The sequence below is a fragment of the Cydia strobilella genome, chromosome 19 (assembly GCF_947568885.1).
Source record: "Cydia strobilella chromosome 19, ilCydStro3.1, whole genome shotgun sequence".
Taxonomy (NCBI): domain Eukaryota; kingdom Metazoa; phylum Arthropoda; class Insecta; order Lepidoptera; family Tortricidae; genus Cydia; species Cydia strobilella.
In genome coordinates, this window is record NC_086059.1 from 12,894,638 (window position 1) to 12,918,214 (window position 23,577).

The 23,577-nt window shown below is 37.9% G+C and overlaps 3 protein-coding genes across 6 annotated transcripts in view; 2 read left to right on the forward strand and 1 right to left on the reverse strand.

The window, feature by feature from the left end:
• LOC134749910 (prestin) overlaps positions 1 to 5,571 on the forward strand; it is a 52,973-nt gene extending 47,402 nt beyond the window's left edge. For all 4 annotated transcript variants that reach the window (XM_063684921.1, XM_063684920.1, XM_063684919.1 and 1 more), the window contains 3 exons: positions 1,124 to 1,324; positions 1,909 to 2,035; positions 2,545 to 5,571. In XM_063684921.1, the coding sequence (XP_063540991.1) occupies positions 1,124 to 1,324; positions 1,909 to 2,035; positions 2,545 to 2,702 (486 nt within the window). In that variant the 3' untranslated portion in view covers positions 2,703 to 5,571. The remainder of the gene's footprint in view (positions 1 to 1,123; positions 1,325 to 1,908; positions 2,036 to 2,544) is intronic.
• A 123-nt stretch (positions 5,572 to 5,694) lies between these two features.
• On the reverse strand, positions 5,695 to 23,474 carry LOC134749920 (protein adenylyltransferase SelO-like). The gene is made up of 12 exons (XM_063684938.1): positions 23,141 to 23,474; positions 21,681 to 21,844; positions 20,233 to 20,313; positions 19,924 to 20,087; positions 18,272 to 18,447; positions 17,975 to 18,071; positions 17,067 to 17,227; positions 16,519 to 16,640; positions 15,884 to 16,013; positions 8,463 to 8,589; positions 7,609 to 7,721; positions 5,695 to 6,941 (listed from the first exon to the last, which is right to left on the reverse strand). Exons 1-12 carry the CDS (start codon positions 23,330 to 23,332, stop codon positions 6,819 to 6,821), a joined length of 1,650 nt encoding a protein of 549 aa, XP_063541008.1. The 5' UTR covers positions 23,333 to 23,474; the 3' UTR covers positions 5,695 to 6,818.
• Positions 9,863 to 12,725, forward strand: LOC134749924 (cytochrome P450 6B2-like). Its single transcript, XM_063684943.1, has 2 exons — positions 9,863 to 11,243; positions 12,539 to 12,725. The coding sequence occupies exons 1-2, from the start codon at positions 9,878 to 9,880 to the stop codon at positions 12,706 to 12,708; spliced, it is 1,536 nt and encodes a 511-aa protein (XP_063541013.1). The 5' UTR covers positions 9,863 to 9,877; the 3' UTR covers positions 12,709 to 12,725.
• Positions 23,475 to 23,577: the final 103 nt, after the last annotated feature.

The following is a 23,577-nucleotide window of genomic DNA, read 5'->3' on the forward strand; positions in this document are numbered from 1 at the left end:
TTATTCATGGAGACTGTATAAAGGAGCCAAATCTCTATGTATGAAAAGTGTCCATCAAAAAACAGTAATTAGGCGGCGCCACCATACACCGAAATACTACCAAAAACAACCTACGTAATTTGGTCGGTTTATTTGTTGCCTTATATGGTTCATGTTATACTCATGTCCCAGAGCCTAACTAGCGCCACCGGAGAGATTAGGAACTATTATTTAAAGCTAAACGCGGTCAGTTTTGTAACAATTCTGCCATAAGAGATTGCGATCCTTTCTATACCATCCATAGGTTTATTTACAGAGGACCTACAGGGAAACGTGAGCCCCATTTTCGCTATCTGCCTCTTTACCGCTCGAATATGCAAGAGTGACAAAGATGTTAGATAACGAAATTTCGATTTTCTTGTTTCGCGATAGACCCTCAGATTGTGCTGCCCCCTACGCAGAGTTTCACGTAATATTCCCTATTGTTTTATTTGCCAGAATACTTAAAAACTTGGCATGAAAACATAGCGTGATCCGAATCTAAGATAATAATAAATAAATCGATTGATACTTTTGGCAGATATTGAATTTCATTGCAATAAGTTTATATTTAATTTACCCTATACAACACATTTTTTTACCAAAGATTTTTTTACGTCACCCTCATTAAGCTCTGTGTTCAATCAACTATACAAACAACAATCCAAATTTTATTTTACTTTTATTTTATAATAAGTTTCAAATTCGGTGTTGCGGGTGTCCATGGGCGGCGGTAATCGCTTAGCATCAGGTGATCCGTCTGCTCGTTTGCCTCCTATTTCATAAAAAAAATAATTGCTACTGAAACTCAGGAAGTTATTTAATGTAGGTATTTCCTATAATCCATTTTTATTTTCAGGAAATTTTATAACCTCAAAAATGGTAATTTTTTACCTTTAAAATTAAATCTGAGTAACTATGTACTGATTTACAGCGTCGTTTACATAGTTGTACCGCAATATTAGATATCACAGGAACCCTAACATTTCAGAAGAATAAATTAATTATCATTACTTTTGAGGTTAGAAAAATTCTAATGTTAGAAAAACGGGGTATAATGTTAAAAACAACAACTTCCCAAATAACAACACTTTCCATCTTCCAGGCCGAAGAGTTCCCCGGAATCAAGATATTCCACTACTGCGGGGGCCTCAACTTCGCCACCAAGAACCTTTTCCGGGAAACACTCTTCCGCAAAGTTGGCTATATGAAGCCTATCGAACTCGTACCAGAGGACCATGACAGCAACAATGGGACCTTGAGCAAGAGCGAGAGCTATGTATGGGACCCCACTATTGGGAAGAAGGTAGGGTAAATCCCAGATTATTTATGACTGTGGGCTCTGATTGATGTGGGTCAGTCGACGTCAAAGATATGTTTACACTTTTGCACCTTACTCTTGTAATATGGCGAAAAATTTAAACACCTTTTTGACGTCCACTTCATAAAACAGTAACAGTTCAATTCAATTATTTATTTACTTCGAATCATTTTGATCCATAACACACAACACATTACATGCCATAATTTTTTGGTCATCACCATAAGTTCCATTTTACCAACCTTTACAAGAGCAAATTCACGAGTAGCGAGTATAATAATACCTAAGTAGGTGAGCTTATAATATTTGGAGAGTTCCTTCCGTCACTCAGGTTACAAAGGACCCCTGATGAGAATCAGACCATGAAATGATGTCAATTGGACTATTCAGACTAACTGTGAAGTATAAATAGAAAAATAATTGTCCAAATCGGACATTTTGAAGTCTGCTCAAACACATTGCTCTTGAGTGAAGCATGCCTGCTCTAAATATTACCAGGTTTAAGAAAAACAGAAGCCACCTACTGTGAAAGGTGGTAATCTCGCAATAACCTTCTGATTTGTCCTCAGGTCCACTGCGTGATAATAGACGCATCTGCGCTTTCGTACGTGGACGCACCGGGAGTCAAGACGCTAGTAGTAGTGTCGAAAGAGTTGGAGGCCAGTAACATTATGGTGCTGCTAGCGGGAGCCAATGGTAAGTTTTTAACATTGTTTTTAAGGTTCCGTACCCAAAGAGTAAAAACAGGACCCTATAACTAAGACTCCGCTGTCCGTCTGTCTGTCACCAGGCTGTATCTCATGAACCGTGATAGCTAAACAGTTGAAATTTTCACAGATGATGTATTTCTGTTGCCGCTATAACAACAAATACTAAAAAGTACGGAACCCTCGGTGCGCGAGTCCGACTCGCACTTGGCCGGTTTTTTTACATTTAATCCTGATTTATGTATGCTTCGCAACGCACTAAAAGCTGGGCACCGGGTGGTAAGAGCGAATCCCAAACCAGATTAAAATTTCCGGATAAGTACGAACTTTCTTGTTATATTACCCGGTTGCTCCATACATATCCGGTAAAGAAAATCAAGGGTGCGTTATAATTTAATTTAAGTAATGTAATTTACTAGTATTATTTTGCCAAAAAGACCCCGCACCACGCTGTACCACGCTCATTCAAATGTTTCCTCACAAATCTATGTTATCCAGGTCCAATGTTAGAAATGATCAACCGCTACAACGACCTGGAGACCACCAACCAGCTCCGTATCGACACCTTCCCCACGGTCCACGACGCCGTGGTCTACTACAAAGTACTCGAAGCTAAGAGGGGGGACGACACAGTTCCTGTCACAATTAATGGGTGACCTTACTAACACGAGTAGAGGTAGTGTTAAATTCGGGACTTTGTTCCTGTTTTATTTGTGATAGTAACTGGACCAATATCTTTGTTTTGTTCTTTAGAATGAAAAAGCAATCGTCCTGGAGATTTCTATTATTACAGTTACTGAATATAACTAAAACTAGAGATTAAGGTTTGCGCTCTTCAGATACTCCTATTACCAATTTATAGAAAAGCCAATCCTCCTCAAAAGTTTGCCAGTTTCTAGGGTCTAGCTGGACTCGAATTTTGTGTCAATAAACTTCTTTGTCTTCTAAGTGCCTCAATATCTGTAAGCTACATGCTTTGTTGAGAGAACCATGAATTTAAATAAACTGACGAGTACAGGAATGGTTAAATTCTTGAATTACGAGTAGGTAAAATTATATTCGGTCGAAATGTAATTGGTGCCGATTGATAATTTTTTATTTTTGTCATAAATAAAAAATGAAAATTTGATATATTTTTATACCAGTAAGTTATGAAATATACTGGAATATCTAACATATAGAAAATACAGATAGTTCTTGTCTAGAATCATGTTTTAATTGTATTGTAATGCAAAAATAAGTGATACAATTCCTGGACAGTAAAATAAAATAAGAAAATTATTTTGATTTTGATAGTATTTTGTTAGCTTAAATACAAATAGGTTTGACCGGAAAGAGTTACATATAAACTATATTCTTACTTACTTACTCCGTTGGCCCAGCGACCAAAAATGAGACTTGGCCTCCGACACAAGACAGCGCCACTTTTCTCGATCCTGTGCGACCTCTCGCCAATTGGTGACTCGAAGCTCGCGCAGATCCGCCTCCACCCTGTCGCACCAGCGATACCTGGGGCGTCCAATAGGACGTCTTCTTGCTGGGCGGCCCAGATATGCTCTTTTCACGTTCCGATCCTCATCCATTCTCTCAAGATGGCCCAACCAACGGAGTCTGTGAGCTTAAACTATATTCATTTGATAAAAAAAATCGCGATATATTTGTGCTAAAAGTGTAGTTTTGTATTTAAATTATTGATAAGTAGCTCCGTCCGGCTGTAAGTAAATTTAGGTTTAAAGTTTAACGAGCAATATTTATTATAATCAAATTATAAAATAAGTGTGATTTTAGATACTATTCTCAACTTAGTTGACATTTGGTAAACCAGTTTCAACTTCCAAACCATTTATCATCTCATTATAACAAAAGAAGCTAATTTCTAGTAAATAAAATAAGACTAGTATTCGAGTCCTTAATAGATTGTTTAATTTTAGAAATGAGTTTCCTCTTCTACACTTATTTTTTATTAGTTAGAGCAGAAGGGACACTTTTTGACATAACATGTTTTATACATCGAGGTAAAGCCTGTGCCATAGACAATAAAATACAGTAGAAATTATGTATAAGAGAACAGAGAAATACAATTACAGCCACATATAATCTATCTTTTTAAATTGTAGTTCTTTTTATTTATTTCTCACTTGCGTATTGGCTAAAATCTCATTTTCGATGGTATTTACACCGTCGCTATTAAAAGTTAAAACGAATGTCCCTTTTGCTTTATGTTTTGACCGTCCTCGTATCTGTTCTACAAGCATATCTCGGCTGTGTTAGTGATAAGTTCTGCCGGTCAAAAATTCAAATGGTGCTTTTTCAATGCTGATGTTTATAAAAATATACTATTACTGTTTTAGTCATCCCATACTTGGTCTTTTTTAATTAATCGACTATTGGTTAGAACAAAGTTATATTAAGTACTGGCCAAGAGGACACTAACGCGTAAAGCGGTACAACATATTGTAGCTGCAGTTTTGACAGCTAAAGTAAATGGCGTTAATGCTCTTATTTGAGACCCATATACTTTAGCTGGCGGCTATAATGTGAAAGTCTAAAGTATTGTCAATTACTAGAGAGCAGTTACAATTTGGTGCCGTGACCAGGATTATTATATTTAAGACGAAAGGGAACGACCGCCCCGAAATAGCTTTTTCATACAAACGAAGTCCTCATTTTCCTCTCTGGATATTAACATTATTCAACGTATTTTAAAACAATTTGATTAATTTAATCATAGCTATAGGTCGGGCCGTTTCATTTCTTTGGATTTTTTTATTATTATAAGTTAGCATTTAAAACTTCGTATGAAACTTGTTTTTCGCTCCTAACTTTTATAATAATAAATAAAAAACGAAAAACATCAAACGGTCGGGTATAGCTATGACTAAAATACATGAAATTTTGTAAAAATATTTACCATGATGTCAATATCCAGGGAGGAAGGATTTTGTCTGTCGAATGAGGTGACTGAAGACCATGTAGCTAGTTTCATACTTGAGTGAGTTGAGAGTACTTACTAGGTACGGATTGGGGCAACTTTACATTACTGTGTATTAAAAATGAAAGTCAGTGGGAAAAAATTGCTCTAACGGGTATAAAACATACTAATCTAAAAACACAACTGTAAGGATTACGGGCACTTCCGTTGGGTGTATTCCCATTTGTCCCCGCCTGGAACAGATGGATACACCTTCTGTTGTTCTGTTGCCAGTTCGGCAGGGCAAGTGCACCCGCGGTAAGAGTTGTGCTTAGAGAAAAAAAATATTATCTCATCTCACCTGACACAACTGATTTTACAGAACAAAATATAATTAAGTTAGTTACTCAGAAAAGTAAAATTGCCCCTTCGGTACCTACATAAATTTTTTGGTAATTTACATGTATTTTAAGAGAATGCTAGTGTTATTTGATTCGATGAATTTATTTATAGATATTGTTAATTTTAGATTGAACATTGTGATTGTGATACTTAGTACCTAATTGTTTGTACTTATGTAATAAATATGTTGAATTACCATTTACATTTTTATTTACTATTCTAAACTCCAAATGGATACCGGACGGATTTTTACAATGTATAATTGAAAATAGTTGGGTTTGACAATAAATAAGACAATATAGTTAAATAATAATAATAGTTAAACAAGAAGCACGTACTTTTTATAAAAATAAATATATTTAACAACACAACTGAGTACAGCTCATTCATAATTCCAGTGAATATTTAATTTATAATTTGATTGTCCATTAAAAATAATAAAATACTTTATCAATTGAAATAGGAATTAAAAACATTTTTATAATCAGCGATCCTTTCCCAAATTATAACAACAAAGGTTATTGCAAATGTTAAATATTACAAAATAACTATACCTACAGGGTAAACACTAGATATTTATACATACTTATTTAACGATTATATTTAAAATATCCTAACTTCTTCACCCGTCCCCAAGTTTGCCTAAATATTATTTTATTATGAAAATTATACTTATTCCATTGTTTTTACGTTTTTATATCGCTGATACTAAAATTACATTTCAATTGGCTAATTTACGATCCATTCATCCTGCTGATAAAACAATATTGTTACACAATATTATCGGTTTGAGAAATTGGGGTACAAATGTCATTATATCTCTTTTTTTTAATACCACAACGGTGGCAAACAAGCATACGGCCCGCCTGATGGTAAGCAGTCACCGTAGCCTATGGACGCCTGCAATTCCAGAGGTGTTACAAGCGTAAACCTGTACACTCCTTTTTTGAAGACCCCCATACTGTAGCCCCTCGGGAAAACCTCGGCAGGGAGCTCACTCCACAGCTGAAGCGTCCGCGGGAGGAAATTCCTCTTACCTAAACCGCACAGTACGCGACCATTTAGGTGCTGATGAACACCCTGCCGACGGCGAGCGTGCGGTGATAGAAAGTGGCCATTGGCAATCATCATCATCTCTCTGCCTAGCCACATCCCATTTCATTTGGGGTCAAGTCTCGTCAATCGTGACCACAGGGCGGACATGCTATACATCCAAAATCACTTGCGTTTCTATGTGTGAACGGCACGTCTGTACACGCGTCATAGTGTGAGTAAGTTGCTTAAAATAGTACTGAGAGCACGCCAGATTTCTGTCGTGGGGCGAGGTAATTCGAGTCGGGGCGGGGCGGGGCGTGGCCGTTCTGTATGATAATACTATTACTTATTCTGTGATCGTGACCGTATGGTCTTCGTTTCTGGATCGTCATGTCATTTCACTATGGGAATGTAAAAACAAGGTTTAGCTAGAGCAGCTCAGTTTGAGTCCGTAAGACCAACTGGGAGGTTGCGAGGAGTATCCAAGCTTCTCGGCCTCGGCGTTCACTTCGAATGGTCTTCTGAACAGCTCCAGGAGAAATCGCACCTGCAAAAAGAAAAAACAATAAAAAGGAGATTAATAGTTAGTCATTTCCAGCCGAGGTAGAATGTCTATTCTAGAGATGCAACGGATATCCGGTCACTATCCGGTATCCGGCCATTTTTTATCTATCCGGCCGGAGATATACCGGATAATTGCGTAGTATTCGGCCTGATACCGGATAGTAATTAAGCACGTTTATGAATAACATATGCACTAAACACTCAAACACCTGGACTGACTGGAAGAGATCCCTTATAGGGATAGGTCTGCCTTTGTACATTGTATATATTTTTGTTCTTTTATTGTTTGTAATCTGTCTTATGTACAATTAAGTGTTTACATACATACATACACCTTATAAATAACGAAGCAAAGTTAATAAACGCTATTCAATTATATTATAAATGCGCACTGTGTGAAAATTTAGTTTAGTTTTCTACCAACGACTGCCTATAACCAGAAACCGGTTGCAACCGGCACCAAACTATGCGCGCGCGCGCAATCTTAACACTTAGCCGGATTTTCGGTGGCCGGATACCTAATATTCGGCGGACGCGACGGCCGGATATCCGGTATCCGGCCACCGAATATCCGGCTATTTTTTTTAAATATTAATAAAATTTAAATTCTATTTTTTTTGTTAATTACGTATTTTGTTAGTTTAGTTCACCTTCGTGAAGTCGTCGTTTTCTGCGTCTGCGATGGCTTCCTGCATCATCCAGTTGCGCGGTACGTACACCGGGTTGACGGCGGACATGCGTGAACGGCGTTCTTCCTCTGAAACTGAAAAAATAACATAAATTAGCGGTAAAAGAATTTTATAGTAAATTTAACATAAAATGGTTCCCATAGTATTATTGACATTTGTATTTTTGATTTTTAATGGTTTTTGATTTTTGACATTTGTATATATTACAATTTTTTTTATATGTGGTTTTGTAATTATGGTCTTCGGTTACCGCGATAGTTACTCATGAAATAAAACAATGAAAACGGATTATATCGCGTATATTGAATATATTCATTCAATATACGCGATATTATCCGATTTCATAGTTTTATTACATGTGGTTTTGTTATTTAATTTAGGGTAAGTTGTGTATTTTTAATTTTATTTGTATAGTAATTTTTGACATGTGTTTTTGACAGTAAAGATTGATTGAATGATCCCATTCAGCAAAACGTGTGAAATTCGGTATGCGTGAACTAAAAAAACCCGCCCAAACCGCACAGTACGCCACCATTAGTCGGACTCTTAAAGGACCTCTTAAAGTTATAACCGAAACTAAAATACATAACAATAACTCAATTAAAGAATAAAACTCTGAAAACGGATTATATCGCGTATATTGTATTGAATGAAAAACTACAGAGTGCAAAATACCCACATACAAAAATAATGAACCATCCTAAACTACAAACGACGGGATGTATTATAAATTCAATATACGCGATATAATCCGTTTTCATAGTTTTATTTCATGAGTAACTATCGCGGTAACCGAACACAATTAGAAAACTAACCATTTTCTTTCTCGATCCTCTGCCTGTACTTGTCCACCCACGTGCCCCACCCTTTGGCCTCTCTGATCTTGTTGAGAGACCACTTGCTTTCCAGCTTAGAGACTTCCTCTAAATCCCCCAGGTCGACCTGTAAACAAACACCGATATTCACAACTTTGGGGACAAATCAAATTATTGTATTAAAATTTTTTGATTTGTGTTTTAAGTAGTCACACTACTATATATGAATTATAATACAAACTGAAATAGATGTCATATATTAAAGAAAAAGTGAGGAAGCCCTCCAGTGATGAAGGCCGGAAGACCACTGGAGGGCTTCGTCACTTTTTCTTTAACCCTTAAATGCATGATTAAATTAATTAATGTAATATAATTAATTAAGCGTATTATAATTAATTATGCATCATTATTGCTTTGTATACATTTGGCAACAATATGCATTTTAGGGTTAATATATGTTGATATTACAGTCGAATATATCAAGTGACAGTGTTCAGGTGACAACCGAGTCACTAATTAGGTAAGTACGAAAAAAATTACAAAAATATATCTCATAAAATGAAATATATATCATATACTAACGCAAAATTATCAAACATACACTAAAAACCTACTCAGATACTAAAGAGAGCTTATAATATGTGTGTAGATAAAACACTGTATTTAAATGTGCATAGTTCGAAAAAATACTCTTTATTGCACCTCAGTATAAGATACAGCTTAAAGGAAACAATTGAAGGCAGTAAAACACTCGTGTGATCCTTTTATGAAACTCGCTCTGCTCGTTTCATAAACCCTCACTCGTATTTTAATGCCTTTCATTATGTAGCAGTCACATAAACTACGATTATATTTATTGCGTTGCGAGTATGATCATACACTACAATAATAGGTTCAATGCATGTTCATAGATAAATATAGGTAACCTATTTATGCGCGTACATGTTGTCGTTTAGATAAGGAACACGTAGACAGCAATTACTCTTAATGGAACCCTATCAACGTTCATAAACAGTACTGTGACCAAGTGACAAGCGCTTTTAGGTGGCCCTATGCTGCCTGTGGAAGTCTAGCCTAGAACTAGTATTTTATAGCAGTGCTATGTTAGCATAGGTAATAAGGTTTAAGAGTTCGCAAAATGTTATTGTACGGAAAGTTTCATATTAAACCGCCGCGGCGCGCCGGGTGACGCAAATATGTATATGTACGGGAGCGCTTATGTGTGGTGACCTCAAGTGTCTTATGTGCTCTGTCGTTGAGGTGGTCAATGTAAATAGGTCAACAACGTTTAACCTAATACAATATATTATTATAAATACCCCAGTCTATACAACTTTTAGAATCATGGCCACCAACATCATAATAAATACACATAACTTAAAACGATACCGTTCAGTCGCTCTAACGAACACATAATGATCACTACAATACTACTCGCGTCTCTCATTTCACTATTTGCGTATTTATACTATGTGTCAACTAAGAAATTTAACTATTGGAAGAAAAGGGGAGTTCCATACGCAAAACCTATTCCTTTACTTGGAAATTATACAGGTTATATATTGACCAAGGAATACATAGGCTCGGAAGTGCAGAAATTATGCAAGAAATTCCCTAATGAACCTTATTTTGGAGCATTTTATGGGACGGAACCAGTTTTGATACCACAGGACCCTGAAATTATCAAGCTAATTTTAACGAAAGACTACGCTTATTTTAGTGGAAGAGAAATCACCGATTATTATCACAGTGAAACTATTACGGAGAATCTTTTCTTCTCAGGCGGGGACAGATGGAAAGTTTTAAAGCAGAATCTTTCTCCATTATTCTCTATAAAGAAGATGAGGAACATGTTCCATCTGATAGAGAAGTGTTCTAACATGCTGGGAGTCATGATGGATCACGAATTAGCAGAGTCAGAGGTAGCAGAAGTGCGTTCTTTAATGACAAGATATACTTTGGATGCTATTTGTTCTGTATCTTTTGGCGTTGATACTAATCTTATGGAGAAAGACTCTACTAACAATAACAATCCTTTTAGAATCATGGGTGATATGATCTTCGAGATATCTACATACAGAGCTTTAAAAGCCAACACTCGGGCGATATGGCCTGGAGTTTTCTATGGCTTAGGCTTCGAGAATTTTCCATCGGAAATAAAAAGCTTCTTCAGTAAACTAGTGAACGGAATCTGCGAGGAAAGACAACACAAACCGACGTCCAGAAACGATTTTATAGATCTGATATTAGCTATGAAGATTGATGGTAAACTTACGTTTGCTGGGGACAATATTTGGGGTGACAAGAAAATTGAGCTTGAAGTTGACGACGATCTGATAATAGCTTTGGTAGTTGGTTTCTTTGCAGCTGGTTTTGAGACGTCAAGTACTACTTTAAGCATGTGTTTATTTGAATTAGCTAAGAATGAGGAAGCTCAAGCGAAAGCGCACGAAGAAATCGATGAATATTTGAAGAAAACTGATGGTAAAATCACTTATGAAAGCATAACTGGAATGCCTTATCTCATGGCTTGTATGGACGAAACTATACGCCTTTATCCAGTGCTAGGGGTAATAACAAGGGAAGTAATGGCAGATTACACGATGCCTACAGGGGTGGTGTTAAACAAGGGTTGCAGGGTGCATCTGCCGATATACCATCTGAACCGGAATCCGGAATGGTTCGAGGATCCAGAGAGTTTCCATCCGGAGAGGCTGATGCAGGGGAAAGTGAGGCCGTATACGTTTATGCCTTTTGGAGAGGGGCAGAGGATTTGTGTCGGTAAGTCACTTTTAAGTTGTAATTTTGTACTGATTTAAACATGTAATAAAAATCGGCTATATTAGAGCAATAATTATTTGTGTGTTTAGGGAATGGTCATCTTATTTTGAAACAGTATTCTGCCCTCCTAAGCGCTATTACAATAACAAATGATTTTGAAAGTTGAACTATCAGCTATAGAAATTAAAGTATAGGTTAGCAATGAATTTTCTTGTGAGTTGTGGTTGGGTTGTGTGGTAAAGGTTGTCTGGAAGAGTTCGCTTTTGAGCGATAAGACCGCCTGTTGTTATTGTCTTTGTTTATGTTTCTGTACATTTATTGTTAACTATATGAGGTGTGCAATAAAGAGTAATTCTAATGCAATGTAGCGCTATTTGGCTTAGTAGGGCATTATTTTGATATTTTAATTTAAATGAATAAAAAATACAAACTAAGTTTGGTGTAAATTTTTATGAAAATGTGTTCTTTCTTAAATTTACTTGGTTGTTTGTTGAAACATTTTGTAAACGAGGTTTATTTTTGGAAGTCTGATGACAGTGTTGACACTTCTTATTAAAGTTAGTCCAAAAGTTTGGCGCTCCGGCACACAACAAACATTTGCATATTAAACTATCAAATCATAACCCTTCCTTTTGGCCGTAGTCGGGTTAATAAACAGTAGTTTTGTTTGATTACGAATATTATTTAAAAAAAAAATACTGCGTATATTAAATATACCGCAGTTGGCCTTGTACAAGGTTGTTAACGAAATATAATAATAAGTCTGACTGTCAGACTAAGATACCTAAATACTTACAACACGTTAGATTACAAATAGCTAGGTATGTTTTATGTATGTATGTATGGGTAATAGTAGTAGTAGGTATGTGTTAATAAGTGATGCTTAGCAGCACACTGCATGTATAATTTGCACACCTGGGGCTCGTTTATCAAAAGCTTGTAGCTTGTAATACAAGTGGAAGTCCCTTTTTGACAGTTTTTGTTAGAAAGGGACTTCCACGTGTATTACAAGCTACAAGCTGTTGATAAACGGGCCCCTGCATGCAGGTTGAATATGTGGAACTATTGTATTTTTAAGACCTTTTATCGTAACCGTGTTCTTGCAAATAAAAATTTATGATTATGATTAGTAGTTTATGTGACTGCTATATAATGAAAGCCGTTAAAATACGAGTGTTTTAATGCCTAATTATGCATTAATTATAAGATGCGCGTGCTACAAATCAAATTCAGTTCTATTTTGTTGCTCGATCGAAGAAGTAACATTATAAATTTAATAATGTTGTTGTCCTCAGGATACCTCCTAGCCAAGATGCAAGTGATCTCAGGTTTAATAGCGGTTCTCCGCAAGTACCGCGTGTCGCTCGCAGACGGGACGCCGCAAAAATTAAAAATGGAACCGAAGGCAACCGTCACACAGCCTATTGGAGGTGTCAAACTACGATTTACTAAACGAGAGAAGTAAGAATTAGCTATGTAGCTGTATTTGTCTCGTAATACAACAGGATGTATGTAAATGTACCATATAAACGCTACGCACCACTTAAGATACCTCCGCAAGTATGTACCGCGTGTCGCTCGCAGACGAGACGCCGCAAAAATTAAAAATGGAACCGAAGGCAACCGTCACACAGCCTATTGGAGGTGTCAAACTACGATTTACTAAACGAGAGAAGTAAGAATTAGCTATGTAGCTGTATTTGTCTCATAACACAACAGGATGTATGTAAATGTACCATATAAAAGCTACGCACCACATAAGATACCTCCGCAAGTATGTACCGCGTGTCGCTCGCAGACGGGACGCCGCAAAAATTAAAAATGGAACCGAAGGCAACCGTCACACAGCCTATTGGAGGTGTCAAACTACGATTTACTAAACGAGAGAAGTAAGAATTAGCTATGTAGCTGTATTTGTCTCGTATCAAAACAGGATGTAGATGTATATTAAAGCTACGCACTACTTAAGATACCTCCGCAAGTATGTACCGCTTGTCGCTCGCAGACGGGACGCCGCTCAAATTAAAAATGGAGCCGAAGGCAACCGTTACATAGCGTATTGGAGGTGTCAAACTACAATTTAGGTACTAAACGAGAGAAGTAGGGAAACAGTGTATACGGTCGGTCTCCGATTCAGCTTCGTCAAAAATGCTTTAGTATGTCCGAATGTTCTATTCTCTGCAGGTCGCATTTCTCAACCGATTCTCGTGAAAATTTGTGAGCAGATTTGATAGTTATATAGAATTTTTCTATCGTCTCGTTTTTTAGAAAATTTAAAAAATGGCGGAAATTGGCATAAAAAATGTAAGCGCCAGTAGCGTTTATGGCGGTTAAGATTTGTGAATTCGCTGTGATAATGAGAAAGCGAAGTATTATTTTATGTTTATATTTTTTAAGCTTATCGCGGGGTTTACAGGTCACAGAGCCACTAGTTTTAAATAACATTCTTCTCGGCAACATTAAATTGCTGTTTTGTCGTGTTAACAAACCAGAATTAGGCCCCATTCGCGCGAGAGCTTTTTCAACGCGCGTTAAAAAAGCGAATGACTCAAATGGATACGCACGAAGGCGGTTTTTAAGCGCGGCGCTTTTTTATCGAGCACTGTTCGCATCTCGGCGTTGAGCGTTGGCCGAATTGAATTGAGCATACGGAACTCCGTGTATCTGTTCTCACAAGCGTTAAATAAGCGCCGGCGCTGCTGCCAGTTGGCTGTCAAGTGTCAATCGTCATGGCTGCGCCGAGGCGTTTGAATACATTACTGTATATCGTACCATTCGTAATAAATAACTCTGGGAGCTCGATCGCGAATTGTAAATTCTAGAAGTCGAGTCTCGACCCTCGACCATTACTCTATGTTAAATTTTTACCGGAATACGCAAATAAACTACTTAAAAATGAAGCGGGTTTTTATTACTACACGTCCACAAGGCAGGGAGTACGACCAGTGGGGGGACACTCCTCCTTTCGGTCAAACTCGGCTCCGTTTGGCTCAGCATTGCTCCGAGCAATTATTAGGATTGGCACAACTTGACGTCCCTTTGCACGTACACGACCACAGATAAGATAATGACTTGAATTTTGACAACCCTAAATAGCCGAAAGGGATAGTGCCATACATTAGAAAGGGACAGCATGATTTGGTACTAAATCGCTGTCAAACTTCGGGTTTGTAGGAAGTGTACTTTCTGTACAGTAGTACTATTACTTATTCTGTGGTATGACTCACAAGTGATTTTTAACCGTTCATATGAACACAAATATTTCAAACGGTAAAAAAGCGCCAACGTCGGTTTTTAACGCGACGCTTTTTAAGCTCTCGTGCGAATGGGGCCTTACTCGATATTATACAACCTTGTTCGCGTGACTCGTTTGACAACTAGACTGCAACCTGACGACAATATTATGGAAATTGCATCAGGCGTCATTTTATGTAAATTGCATCAAAACAATTATAATAAATGTTTTATTTGCTGCGTATTTGGACGACCTTGCTTCCAACTTGATGCCTGTCACGTATTTTATTGTTTATTAGTTATTATTACGAGCCTATTGTGTCCCACTGCTGGGCAAAGGCCTCCCCCTCTTCTTCCACTTCTCCCGGTTTTGAGCTACATCATGGCCAGTTTATTAGTGATAATTAAAATATGTTCTTGAAACCAGCGTGGGGCCTGTAGCAAATTCTATCATGGAGCCCACGGATTGTAACGGCCACAATGCGCAGGTGCGCGGGGCCCCTAAACGCGCGGGGCCCGTGGCATTTGCTACTTTTGCCACGTAACTAATCCGCCACTGATTATCACCACATCTTATAAAACAAAGTCCCCCACTGCGTCTGTTTGTTTGTGTGTATGTATGTTCGCAATAAACTCGAAAACTACTGAACGGATTTGCATACGGTTTTCACCTATATACAGTGATTCTTGAGGAAGGTTTAGGTGTATAATATGTTAAGGTTTTGTGCAACCCGTACGAAGGCGGGGCGGGTCGCTAGACTCGCTAGTTTATTATTAAAATAAGTTGATTAAATCACGCCCGCTCCGTGCACCCCGCCAGCTAGCAGACGCTCGTTTCGATTCTTTGTCCCCTGGACAACTAACCATAACCATGGCGCAGCAAGTGACACTGAAAAGTTGATTGACCCTCACAAATTTTAGTAATATTTTGCCTGTGACGAATATGAACTTACCTCGACTAACAGTCCAAAAGGTGCAGGTGAAGTCAGCCATGGTATCCTGCATCAGATTGAGCAGGTCTTCCATCAGAGCTCCGTCGCCATCTTGAATTATAATATGAACTTACCTCAGCTAACTGTCGGAAGGTGCCGGTGAAGTCAGCCATGGTGTCCTGCATCAGATTGAGCAGGTCCTCTATCAGAGTTCCGTCGCCATCTTGAATTATAATATGAACTTACCTCAGCTGTCGGAAGGTGCAGGTGAAGTCAGCCATGGTATCCTGCATCAGACTGAGAAGGTCTTTTATCAGAGCTCCGTCGCCATCTTGAATTATATAAAATATGAACTTACCTCAGCTAACTGTTGGAAGGTGCCGGTGAAGTCAGCCATGGTATCCTAAATCAGACTAAGAAGGTCTTCTATCAGAGCTCCGTCGCCATCTTGAATTATATAAAATATGAACTTACCTCAGCTAACTGTCGGAAGGTGCCGGTGAAGTCAGCCATGGTATCCTGCATCAGATTGAGCAGGTCCTCTATCAGAGCTCCGTCGCCATCTTGAATTTCTTTCAGACCCAGTTTCAGAAGGTATGTGGACCTGGGGAAACGTTAAGGCTGTACAAACAGATGGCGCTATACTCAATTTTAAAGACTTCTAGATCGCGCCAACGTAGTTTTTTTAAGTCAAGAAAACAGATTAAGGGGCAGTTGCACCAGCCAATATTAGTGTACTGATGATGACATCACTTTGCAGTGAACTATGAAAGTTGGCCATACAATAAAATTTAGTGAACGCTTTAACGATGGCTGCCGGGTTAGCACATGATTGGCGCGACAGTATCTCGCCGCGAGATAGACTACCCTCTTTAATTAATGCAGTTAGAAAAAGACGGGCAGTCTATCTAGGGGCGAGATACTGCCGCGCTAATCATGTGCTTGGCTTACAGACGGTTTGACGCAACGCAACCGACCCTAAGTAGTCTTTTTAAAGACTCGTTCCGGTTTTCAAGATGCTTTCTTGCTATCAAATGTGAATGATTCGCAAGCATTTATTGTATAATTCTTAATGTAAGTATTCTCAAAATAAAAAAATAAAAACTTACAGCACTTTCCTCTTGACATACTCTTCTAATGTTGCTTGAACTTCTTTTATCTTCTGTTTCTGATCTTCTGGAAGGATGGGTTCTAACGCGAGAGCGAATTTTTCCAAGTTCCACAGCAGGACCTATTAAGAAATTGAATTGATATTTCAAACTCATTAGAAAAAACCGGCCAATTGCGAGTCGGATTCGCGCACGGAGGGTTCCGTACCATTACGCAAAAAACGGCAAAAAATCGCGTTTGTTATATGGGAGTCCTACTTAAATATCTATTTTATTCTGTTTTTAGTATTTGTTGTTATTGAGGCAACAGAAATACATCTGTGAAAATTTCAACTGTCTAGCTATCACGGTTCATGAGATAAAGCCTGGCGACAGACAGACAGCGGAGTCTTAGTAATAGGGTCCCGTTTTTATCCTTTGGGTACGGAACCCTAAAAAGAAAGATATGAGATGGTTTTTTAAACTTCTTGTCTCTCGTCTGGTTTAGTTCGTTGTCTGTGTTTAGGACGTTGGTGAAGCCTACACTATAAACTAAACACTATACTAACATGGGGTTGTCTGTCAAAAGCATAGCGGCCGAAGTCGTCAGAGGTATTAGGCACGTAGCTGCCGTAATAGTGGTCTACGAACCCATACGGCCCGTAGTCTATGGTCACACCTAGGATGCTCACGTTGTCTGTGTTTAGGACGCCGTGGGTGAAGCCCACACCTGGAAAGTGAAAAATAAAATAAGATACATCTGGGAAGTGAAAAATCAAATACCCGCAATTTTCGCCATACAATTGTATACAAAAAATATTTTCATAATCATACTGTTCGATCGCAGGCAAATGACTCTCTTACATGTTGGATTGAATTTTTATTTAGGTAAATATATTGAGCCTCAAATTGTTGCCAAAGACATCCTTTAAAATTTCGACTTTACTTTATGCAACGATTTAAAAAACCCTTATGTACTAGTTCATACAAAATAAAACGATTTTGTACTGGAAAACGATTTGTGGATTTTTCTACGCTTGCCATTTGGTAAATAGGCAATGTACACGAATATTCTGCACATCATTTTGAAGCTCGATATGTCTGTTAAATTAAAAAAATAAACTGCACAAAAAACTGTTACCCGACTGCGACTTAGCGGTATAATTCTAAAAGTCGATTTTGTATACAATTGTATGGAAAAAAATCATCATCATAACCCTGGTTCTTGTCGGTGCAGTAACCGCCACTCCGTTCTTCTTTCTGCCACTGTTTTGAGCTCCTGATAGGTTATAGGTTTTCGCGGGCTAGGTTTCCGCAACTCTACGTCATATATTGCGCCTATTTTGCGTGATGCGCTATACGACGCTATGCTATGCGCTATAGCCGCTATATGACGTGCTATGATGCGTTGACCTCCTGATACGGAAAAAAATACGAGTGCATAAATAGTTATGAGCGGTAGTGTATTTATTCATACCTTGCCAAGCTGCCACCATGTCTAAATTCTTGTGCGCGACCTCCGTGTAAAACTTGACGAATCTGTCTTCATCCTCACTGTCTATAGGAAAATGGTGCTGAAACAATCAGAATTAATTAGTTAATAAATTTATTGAAAAAGAAACAGACTTAGACGTCCTTTGTATGATGACATATACAGGACGATCGATCTGAGAAACTATGAGAGATAGCGACATCTGTTGTTAGGAAGCATGGCTTCGATTTTAGATTTAATAATAATGGTATTGGCATTGGCAACTAAAGATTAATAATTTACCTTTATAATAAACTCGAAAAGTGTCTTCATAGTTTCAGGCTCCTTCCTCTTGTCGAGTATCTCAAAAGATCCAAGTCTGTACCAGGCAGGGCACACTCGCATTACTATAGCTGCTCGCTCCTGCTTCGCTCGCCCGGAGTACATCTTGTCGCGCCATACCATGTGGTCATCGCTCACTAATATGAAATTAATATGTTATTCAGAATTTCATTTTGAATGTTATGCATGATTTAGGCTAAATTATTTTATTGTATATAATTTTCCATGACACATATCTTAAGAAAGCAAATAAAGAACTGAAACTGAAATATAAATTTTATTAATTAAGAGGGGACGTTAAGGTAGTAATTTAAATGGAAACAAATATGGCGTGCAGCGCGAGACCTGCGACGGAAGATATGGCAATCGCATTAGTTTTTGCCTTTTATCTCAATGACTGAAAATATACAAATTTTTGTCATCAGATCAATCGGCTATACCAAAGATAGATATAACTCCGTAATAGATGGATACAGTCTAAGGAAAAAACGTGCCTCGAAAATCAAGAAAATTTGATTCTCGTTCAGAGGGCGCTACTAGTTTTGGCCTACAGTCGTATAGATGGCGTTGACGGTTTCGTTTGTTATTTAACAATTTTAACGCATATCAGTGAAAGAACGGGTCAAAATCATAAAAAATAATTAATGCAAATAAAAAAATTAATTTATCTATATTTAAATACATTCTATCGTATTTTTATAAATCTTTATTTTTAGTTTTAAAGTGTGTCGACAGATGGCAGTGAATTTACTGGGGTTACAAAATTTACTATGACAGTACCGCTCTAGTATAAGTTACTCTATGGCTATACCTATCACTAGCTGATAAACAAGACCAAGTGCGAGTAGTTGGAAAAACTCGCGCGGCTTAAGTAATACAGTACCGGCCAATAATATATCACCTTTGAGTGTTTTTGTATGAGCTTGTATAGAGTAAACAATATAGGTTAGTTTGTAGATTGCATATTTTACTGTCATTTTATACAAATATTTCATATTACAATAGGATACTCAGCATATTACTAAAAAACCTCTAATAAAAAAATTAAGTTAACAATACATTTAAAAAAAAGCTCTATGAAAAATCATTACATTAGACCATTTTTTCTCATCGCCCGTACAAAGGAATACTACTAGACTTCCTAAAGTAGCGAGGTGGAAGTCACTCACAAATATATAAAAAAAGTTATACCATAAAAACATGGAGGTGATATATTATTGGCCGGTACTGTACATGTTAACTTTAGCCAGTCTTCTCCGAGACCACGGGGACAACGCCGTCCTCGAAACATCGGAGGTATAGTTGGTAAAGCAAATCTCGTCAGTAGAAAAAGGCGGCAAATTTAAAAAATGTAGGCGCGAAGGGTATCGTCCCATAGAAAATTTGAATTTCGCGCTTTTTTCTACTGACAAGATTTGCTTAACCAACTATAAATCTTAAAAGTTAAAGACGCGATTAAGTCCCGTTTTACAATTTAATAATCTATCACTAGCTATTTTATATTAATTATAAACAAAAAATATACTATGGAAGCTACAGCTTGCATTTCTCAACCCATTTAATTATTGGATTTTTTTCAAAATAGCGTAGCACAGAGTAAAAAAAAGTCTTACCCACCAAAGCAGCGGCGCGGGTAGTGGGCACGCCAAGTCCGACCATAGCCTCTGAAGCCAACATCTCGCGGACACTCGAGCGGAGCACGGCGCGCCCGTCGCCAAAGCGCGAGTACGGGGTCTCACCGGAGCCCTTTAGCTGGGGTTGCCAGCTTTCACCACGGCTGAAAAAAAAAAGTTTGGTATAAAAAATTGTAAATAGTATATAGGGTTGGTGACACATGTTGAATTTTATATCTAAATCTAGATAAATAGATAGAAAATAAGCAATTTATAACAATAAATTGGAAACTTGATAATTTTAGTTACCTGTTAACATATTCACCAAGGACATGGGCTCTGCCGTCACCCAATTGATCGGCCCAGAAGGCAAATTGGTAGCCTCCATACCTGAAATACATTGTTAGAAATATCAATGAACCAGTATTTCTTTCAATAGTCATTAATTCATTAATTTAAATGATAAATGTTAAAGAATTATGGTCCGATTGATTTAAAGTTTTAACATATAACATCTCGGCATCTTGAGGGCGTTTGCGGAGAGGTTTGATTGCCAGTACTTGAATCACTGTCAGATGATTTACGTGCTGGTGTCCAAGCCTTCCTAAGGCTCGACCGGGCGTTATTGTTTAGGTTAGATTTTAAGTAATATTTATGATTTTATTAATTAATTTAATTTTAATGTTAATTTTAACTTTGCTATAATTTTATTATTTAATGTAATGTCCCAATGTAATGTGATATGATCCTAAGTTGGTCGAAATAAATGATTTTATTTATTATTATTTATTTATAAGCCAATGGAAAATGAGTTTTATGAACACCCTGCAACCGGTGTAGCTATAGTTTGTCAAAGGACAGTCTCATTTCAAACATACATAGAGAGAATCATACTATCTTTGTCTTGCACTAGTACTAGCGCCCATAAGAAAAGGATGAGTATAGTTTTTTTTTTTCTTATTTACTGACAATTTAGTTTGTCCGACTATATTCAAATTAATATATTAAAGTATAAAGTAGTTTTTAACCGCCAAAATTTGTGAAAGCAAGAAGCAATAGGGGATATTATTGCAATGTTCTGCCATCAGAGTGCAGTACTAGCCTTTTTAGTAAACCATAGAGTAACTTATACATACTGTACCTTTAACAGGTTTTTGACAAGTTTTCAGAGATAATAAAATATGACATTGATGCATCAAGGCAGTTTGCTTACAAAGGACCTACCGGGAAACGCGAATCCGAAAATTCGCTATCTGCCTCTTTATGGTTCGAATATGCAACAGTGACAAAGATGTTAGATAATAAAAAAAAAACCTGTTTAACGATAGACCCTCAGATTTTAGTAGTGGCGTTCTGGCGCCCCCTAGGCAGAGTTTCGCCTAATATTCTCTATTGTTTAAAGTCAATGTGGGGAAGCTCTTTTGTCACTTTTAATTCTTGCATTTGTACACATACTCCGCTTACAGGTCAGTATAGCAGAAGGAGTGAAGCTCTTCCTTTCTGAGTGTATCTGAGCAACATATGTAAACAAATATGATAGTTCTTGCCCTATGTAGGTCCCTGCAATAAATTTTATATGCCAATCTTCCCCCCCCCCCTTACCCTCCCCCCCACCCCATTGACCTTAGTTTCTTAACACGTTTGCGGACGGTAAGTGACGTCATGTTGCATAGGCCTAAGGAAACAAAAAAAACTACGTGAATGCTATAGCATTTGTGTCCGCGAAAGTGTTAATTTAGATATGAACCTTTTTTTACCTATGGCTAACACTCAGCCCTCCAGGCGGCTGATATTTCCCTGCCACAAAGTTTATAAAGTCCTCAGACTCAGCCACACTGGGATCCAGGTCAAACAGGTCTTTCAGGGCATCCTCAGACGCACAGACTAGACGGATGTTGCCGGTTAAAGGCTCCGTTGGTACCTGGAATTTTTGAATAGGACAAGGTAAAAATAAGTGAATAAATAATATTTTTATACAGATTGACTAAGCTCCATTGTAAGCACAAGAAAAAAAGTGTGTGCATGTAATCTTTACGCGCGATTGAAGTAAAACTTCTTTGATGATGATGTTTATCGCTATGTTGGCACTTTGACGTGTGTCCTATTGTGCGTGTGTCACTACTGAGCGTTACTTCCATCAGAAAAAAAAATTTGTTACCCTCTAGTCGCGCCTAAAGAAGTTTTACTTCAAAAATAACCGAGATTTTTTTAAATTAGTGAAATATTATTTTTTGTCTTAGATTGATTGGAAATTAAATAAAAAATACCACACACATCTCGGATCCCCGAGAGACCTCCCCGAGGTCCTACTCAACATCAAAGGTTTGATAGGTTCCCTCGAGGAGCTGGGCTAGCAGGACTAGCCCACCCCCATGTCACGCAAAATAGGCGCCAGTCGTCGAGTTGCAGAAAATCGCCCGAACTACAATACAATACAATACCACACATGGCAGGGTAGCATTTTACCATTGCGGAAAATCGCCCAATCTACAACACAATACCACAACATGGCTTGGGCATCACTTTTTTACCTATTAACCAACCAAATAAATGCCCTTACCAGGATTCAAACCCGGGACTCCTGCTGGATAGGCAGGGTCGTAGGCTAGATGATTGAAAGCCACTTTTGTTATATACGCTAGTTTTCAGTTTAATGGAACACACAGGAGTTGGACTTACTTAGCTAAAATTATTAGAAAAATGTAGATTAATGTTGATGCCAAATGGTTAATTTAACCCACATTGACTGTAACTGTTACTTTTTAAAACATTATTATATGGAACACCACGCTGCGCGCAAAAACCCGCATTGCTGACGTCGGTGAGAAGACTGCTAGGCTCAAATGGGACTGGGCCGGTCACGTCTGCCGCATGCATCCAGACAGATGGGCTAGCATAGCCACCAAATGGATGCCAGAAGAGGGGCGCGGACCCGGCAGGCCCAGACGGAGATGGCGGGACGACCTAGACACCTTTCTCAACAACTGGCCGGAGGAAGCACTATATCGGGAGTCGTGGAAAACAAGGGGAGAGGCCTTTGCCCAGCAGTGGGACACCATAACGGGCTAGTAAAAAAAAAATATATATATATATATGGAGGAAACCTGCGGGAAAGTTAGCTAAATAAGATGACATTATCGAATTAAACTGACAAATACAACTGTTAATATGTCAGATCTTGGTATAAAACGAAGAATAAAACATTGTAAAAAATTACCTTAGAAAACACAGCATTCTTCACAGCCACGGGCTCGTTGTACGCTGGATTTTCATCAATAGGAAGCTCTGCATAATTTGGTGGATATTTAAATTTCCACTCCTTAAAGTTATTCATTAATTTCATCTTAGAAACTGCTCGCAAAGTGCTGTCGTTTTGGAGAGCGGCAAGCACGCAAAACGCCCGCTTCATGGAAATATCCGCTTATAATTATATCGATTATATCTTGCATATCATCATGCGACGATATTTTGATATGACAGAAATTGGTACGATTTTGTAAACAAGTTTTTTGTTGAAGTTGAAATGTTGTGCAATAGATTTGATTGTCAAAATTTGATACTAGTGACAGTGACACTACTGGATGCATACTGGATGTTTACTGTTTAGTGATGTCAACATACCAACATAGTGATGTCTTCAAGTGGTAAAATATG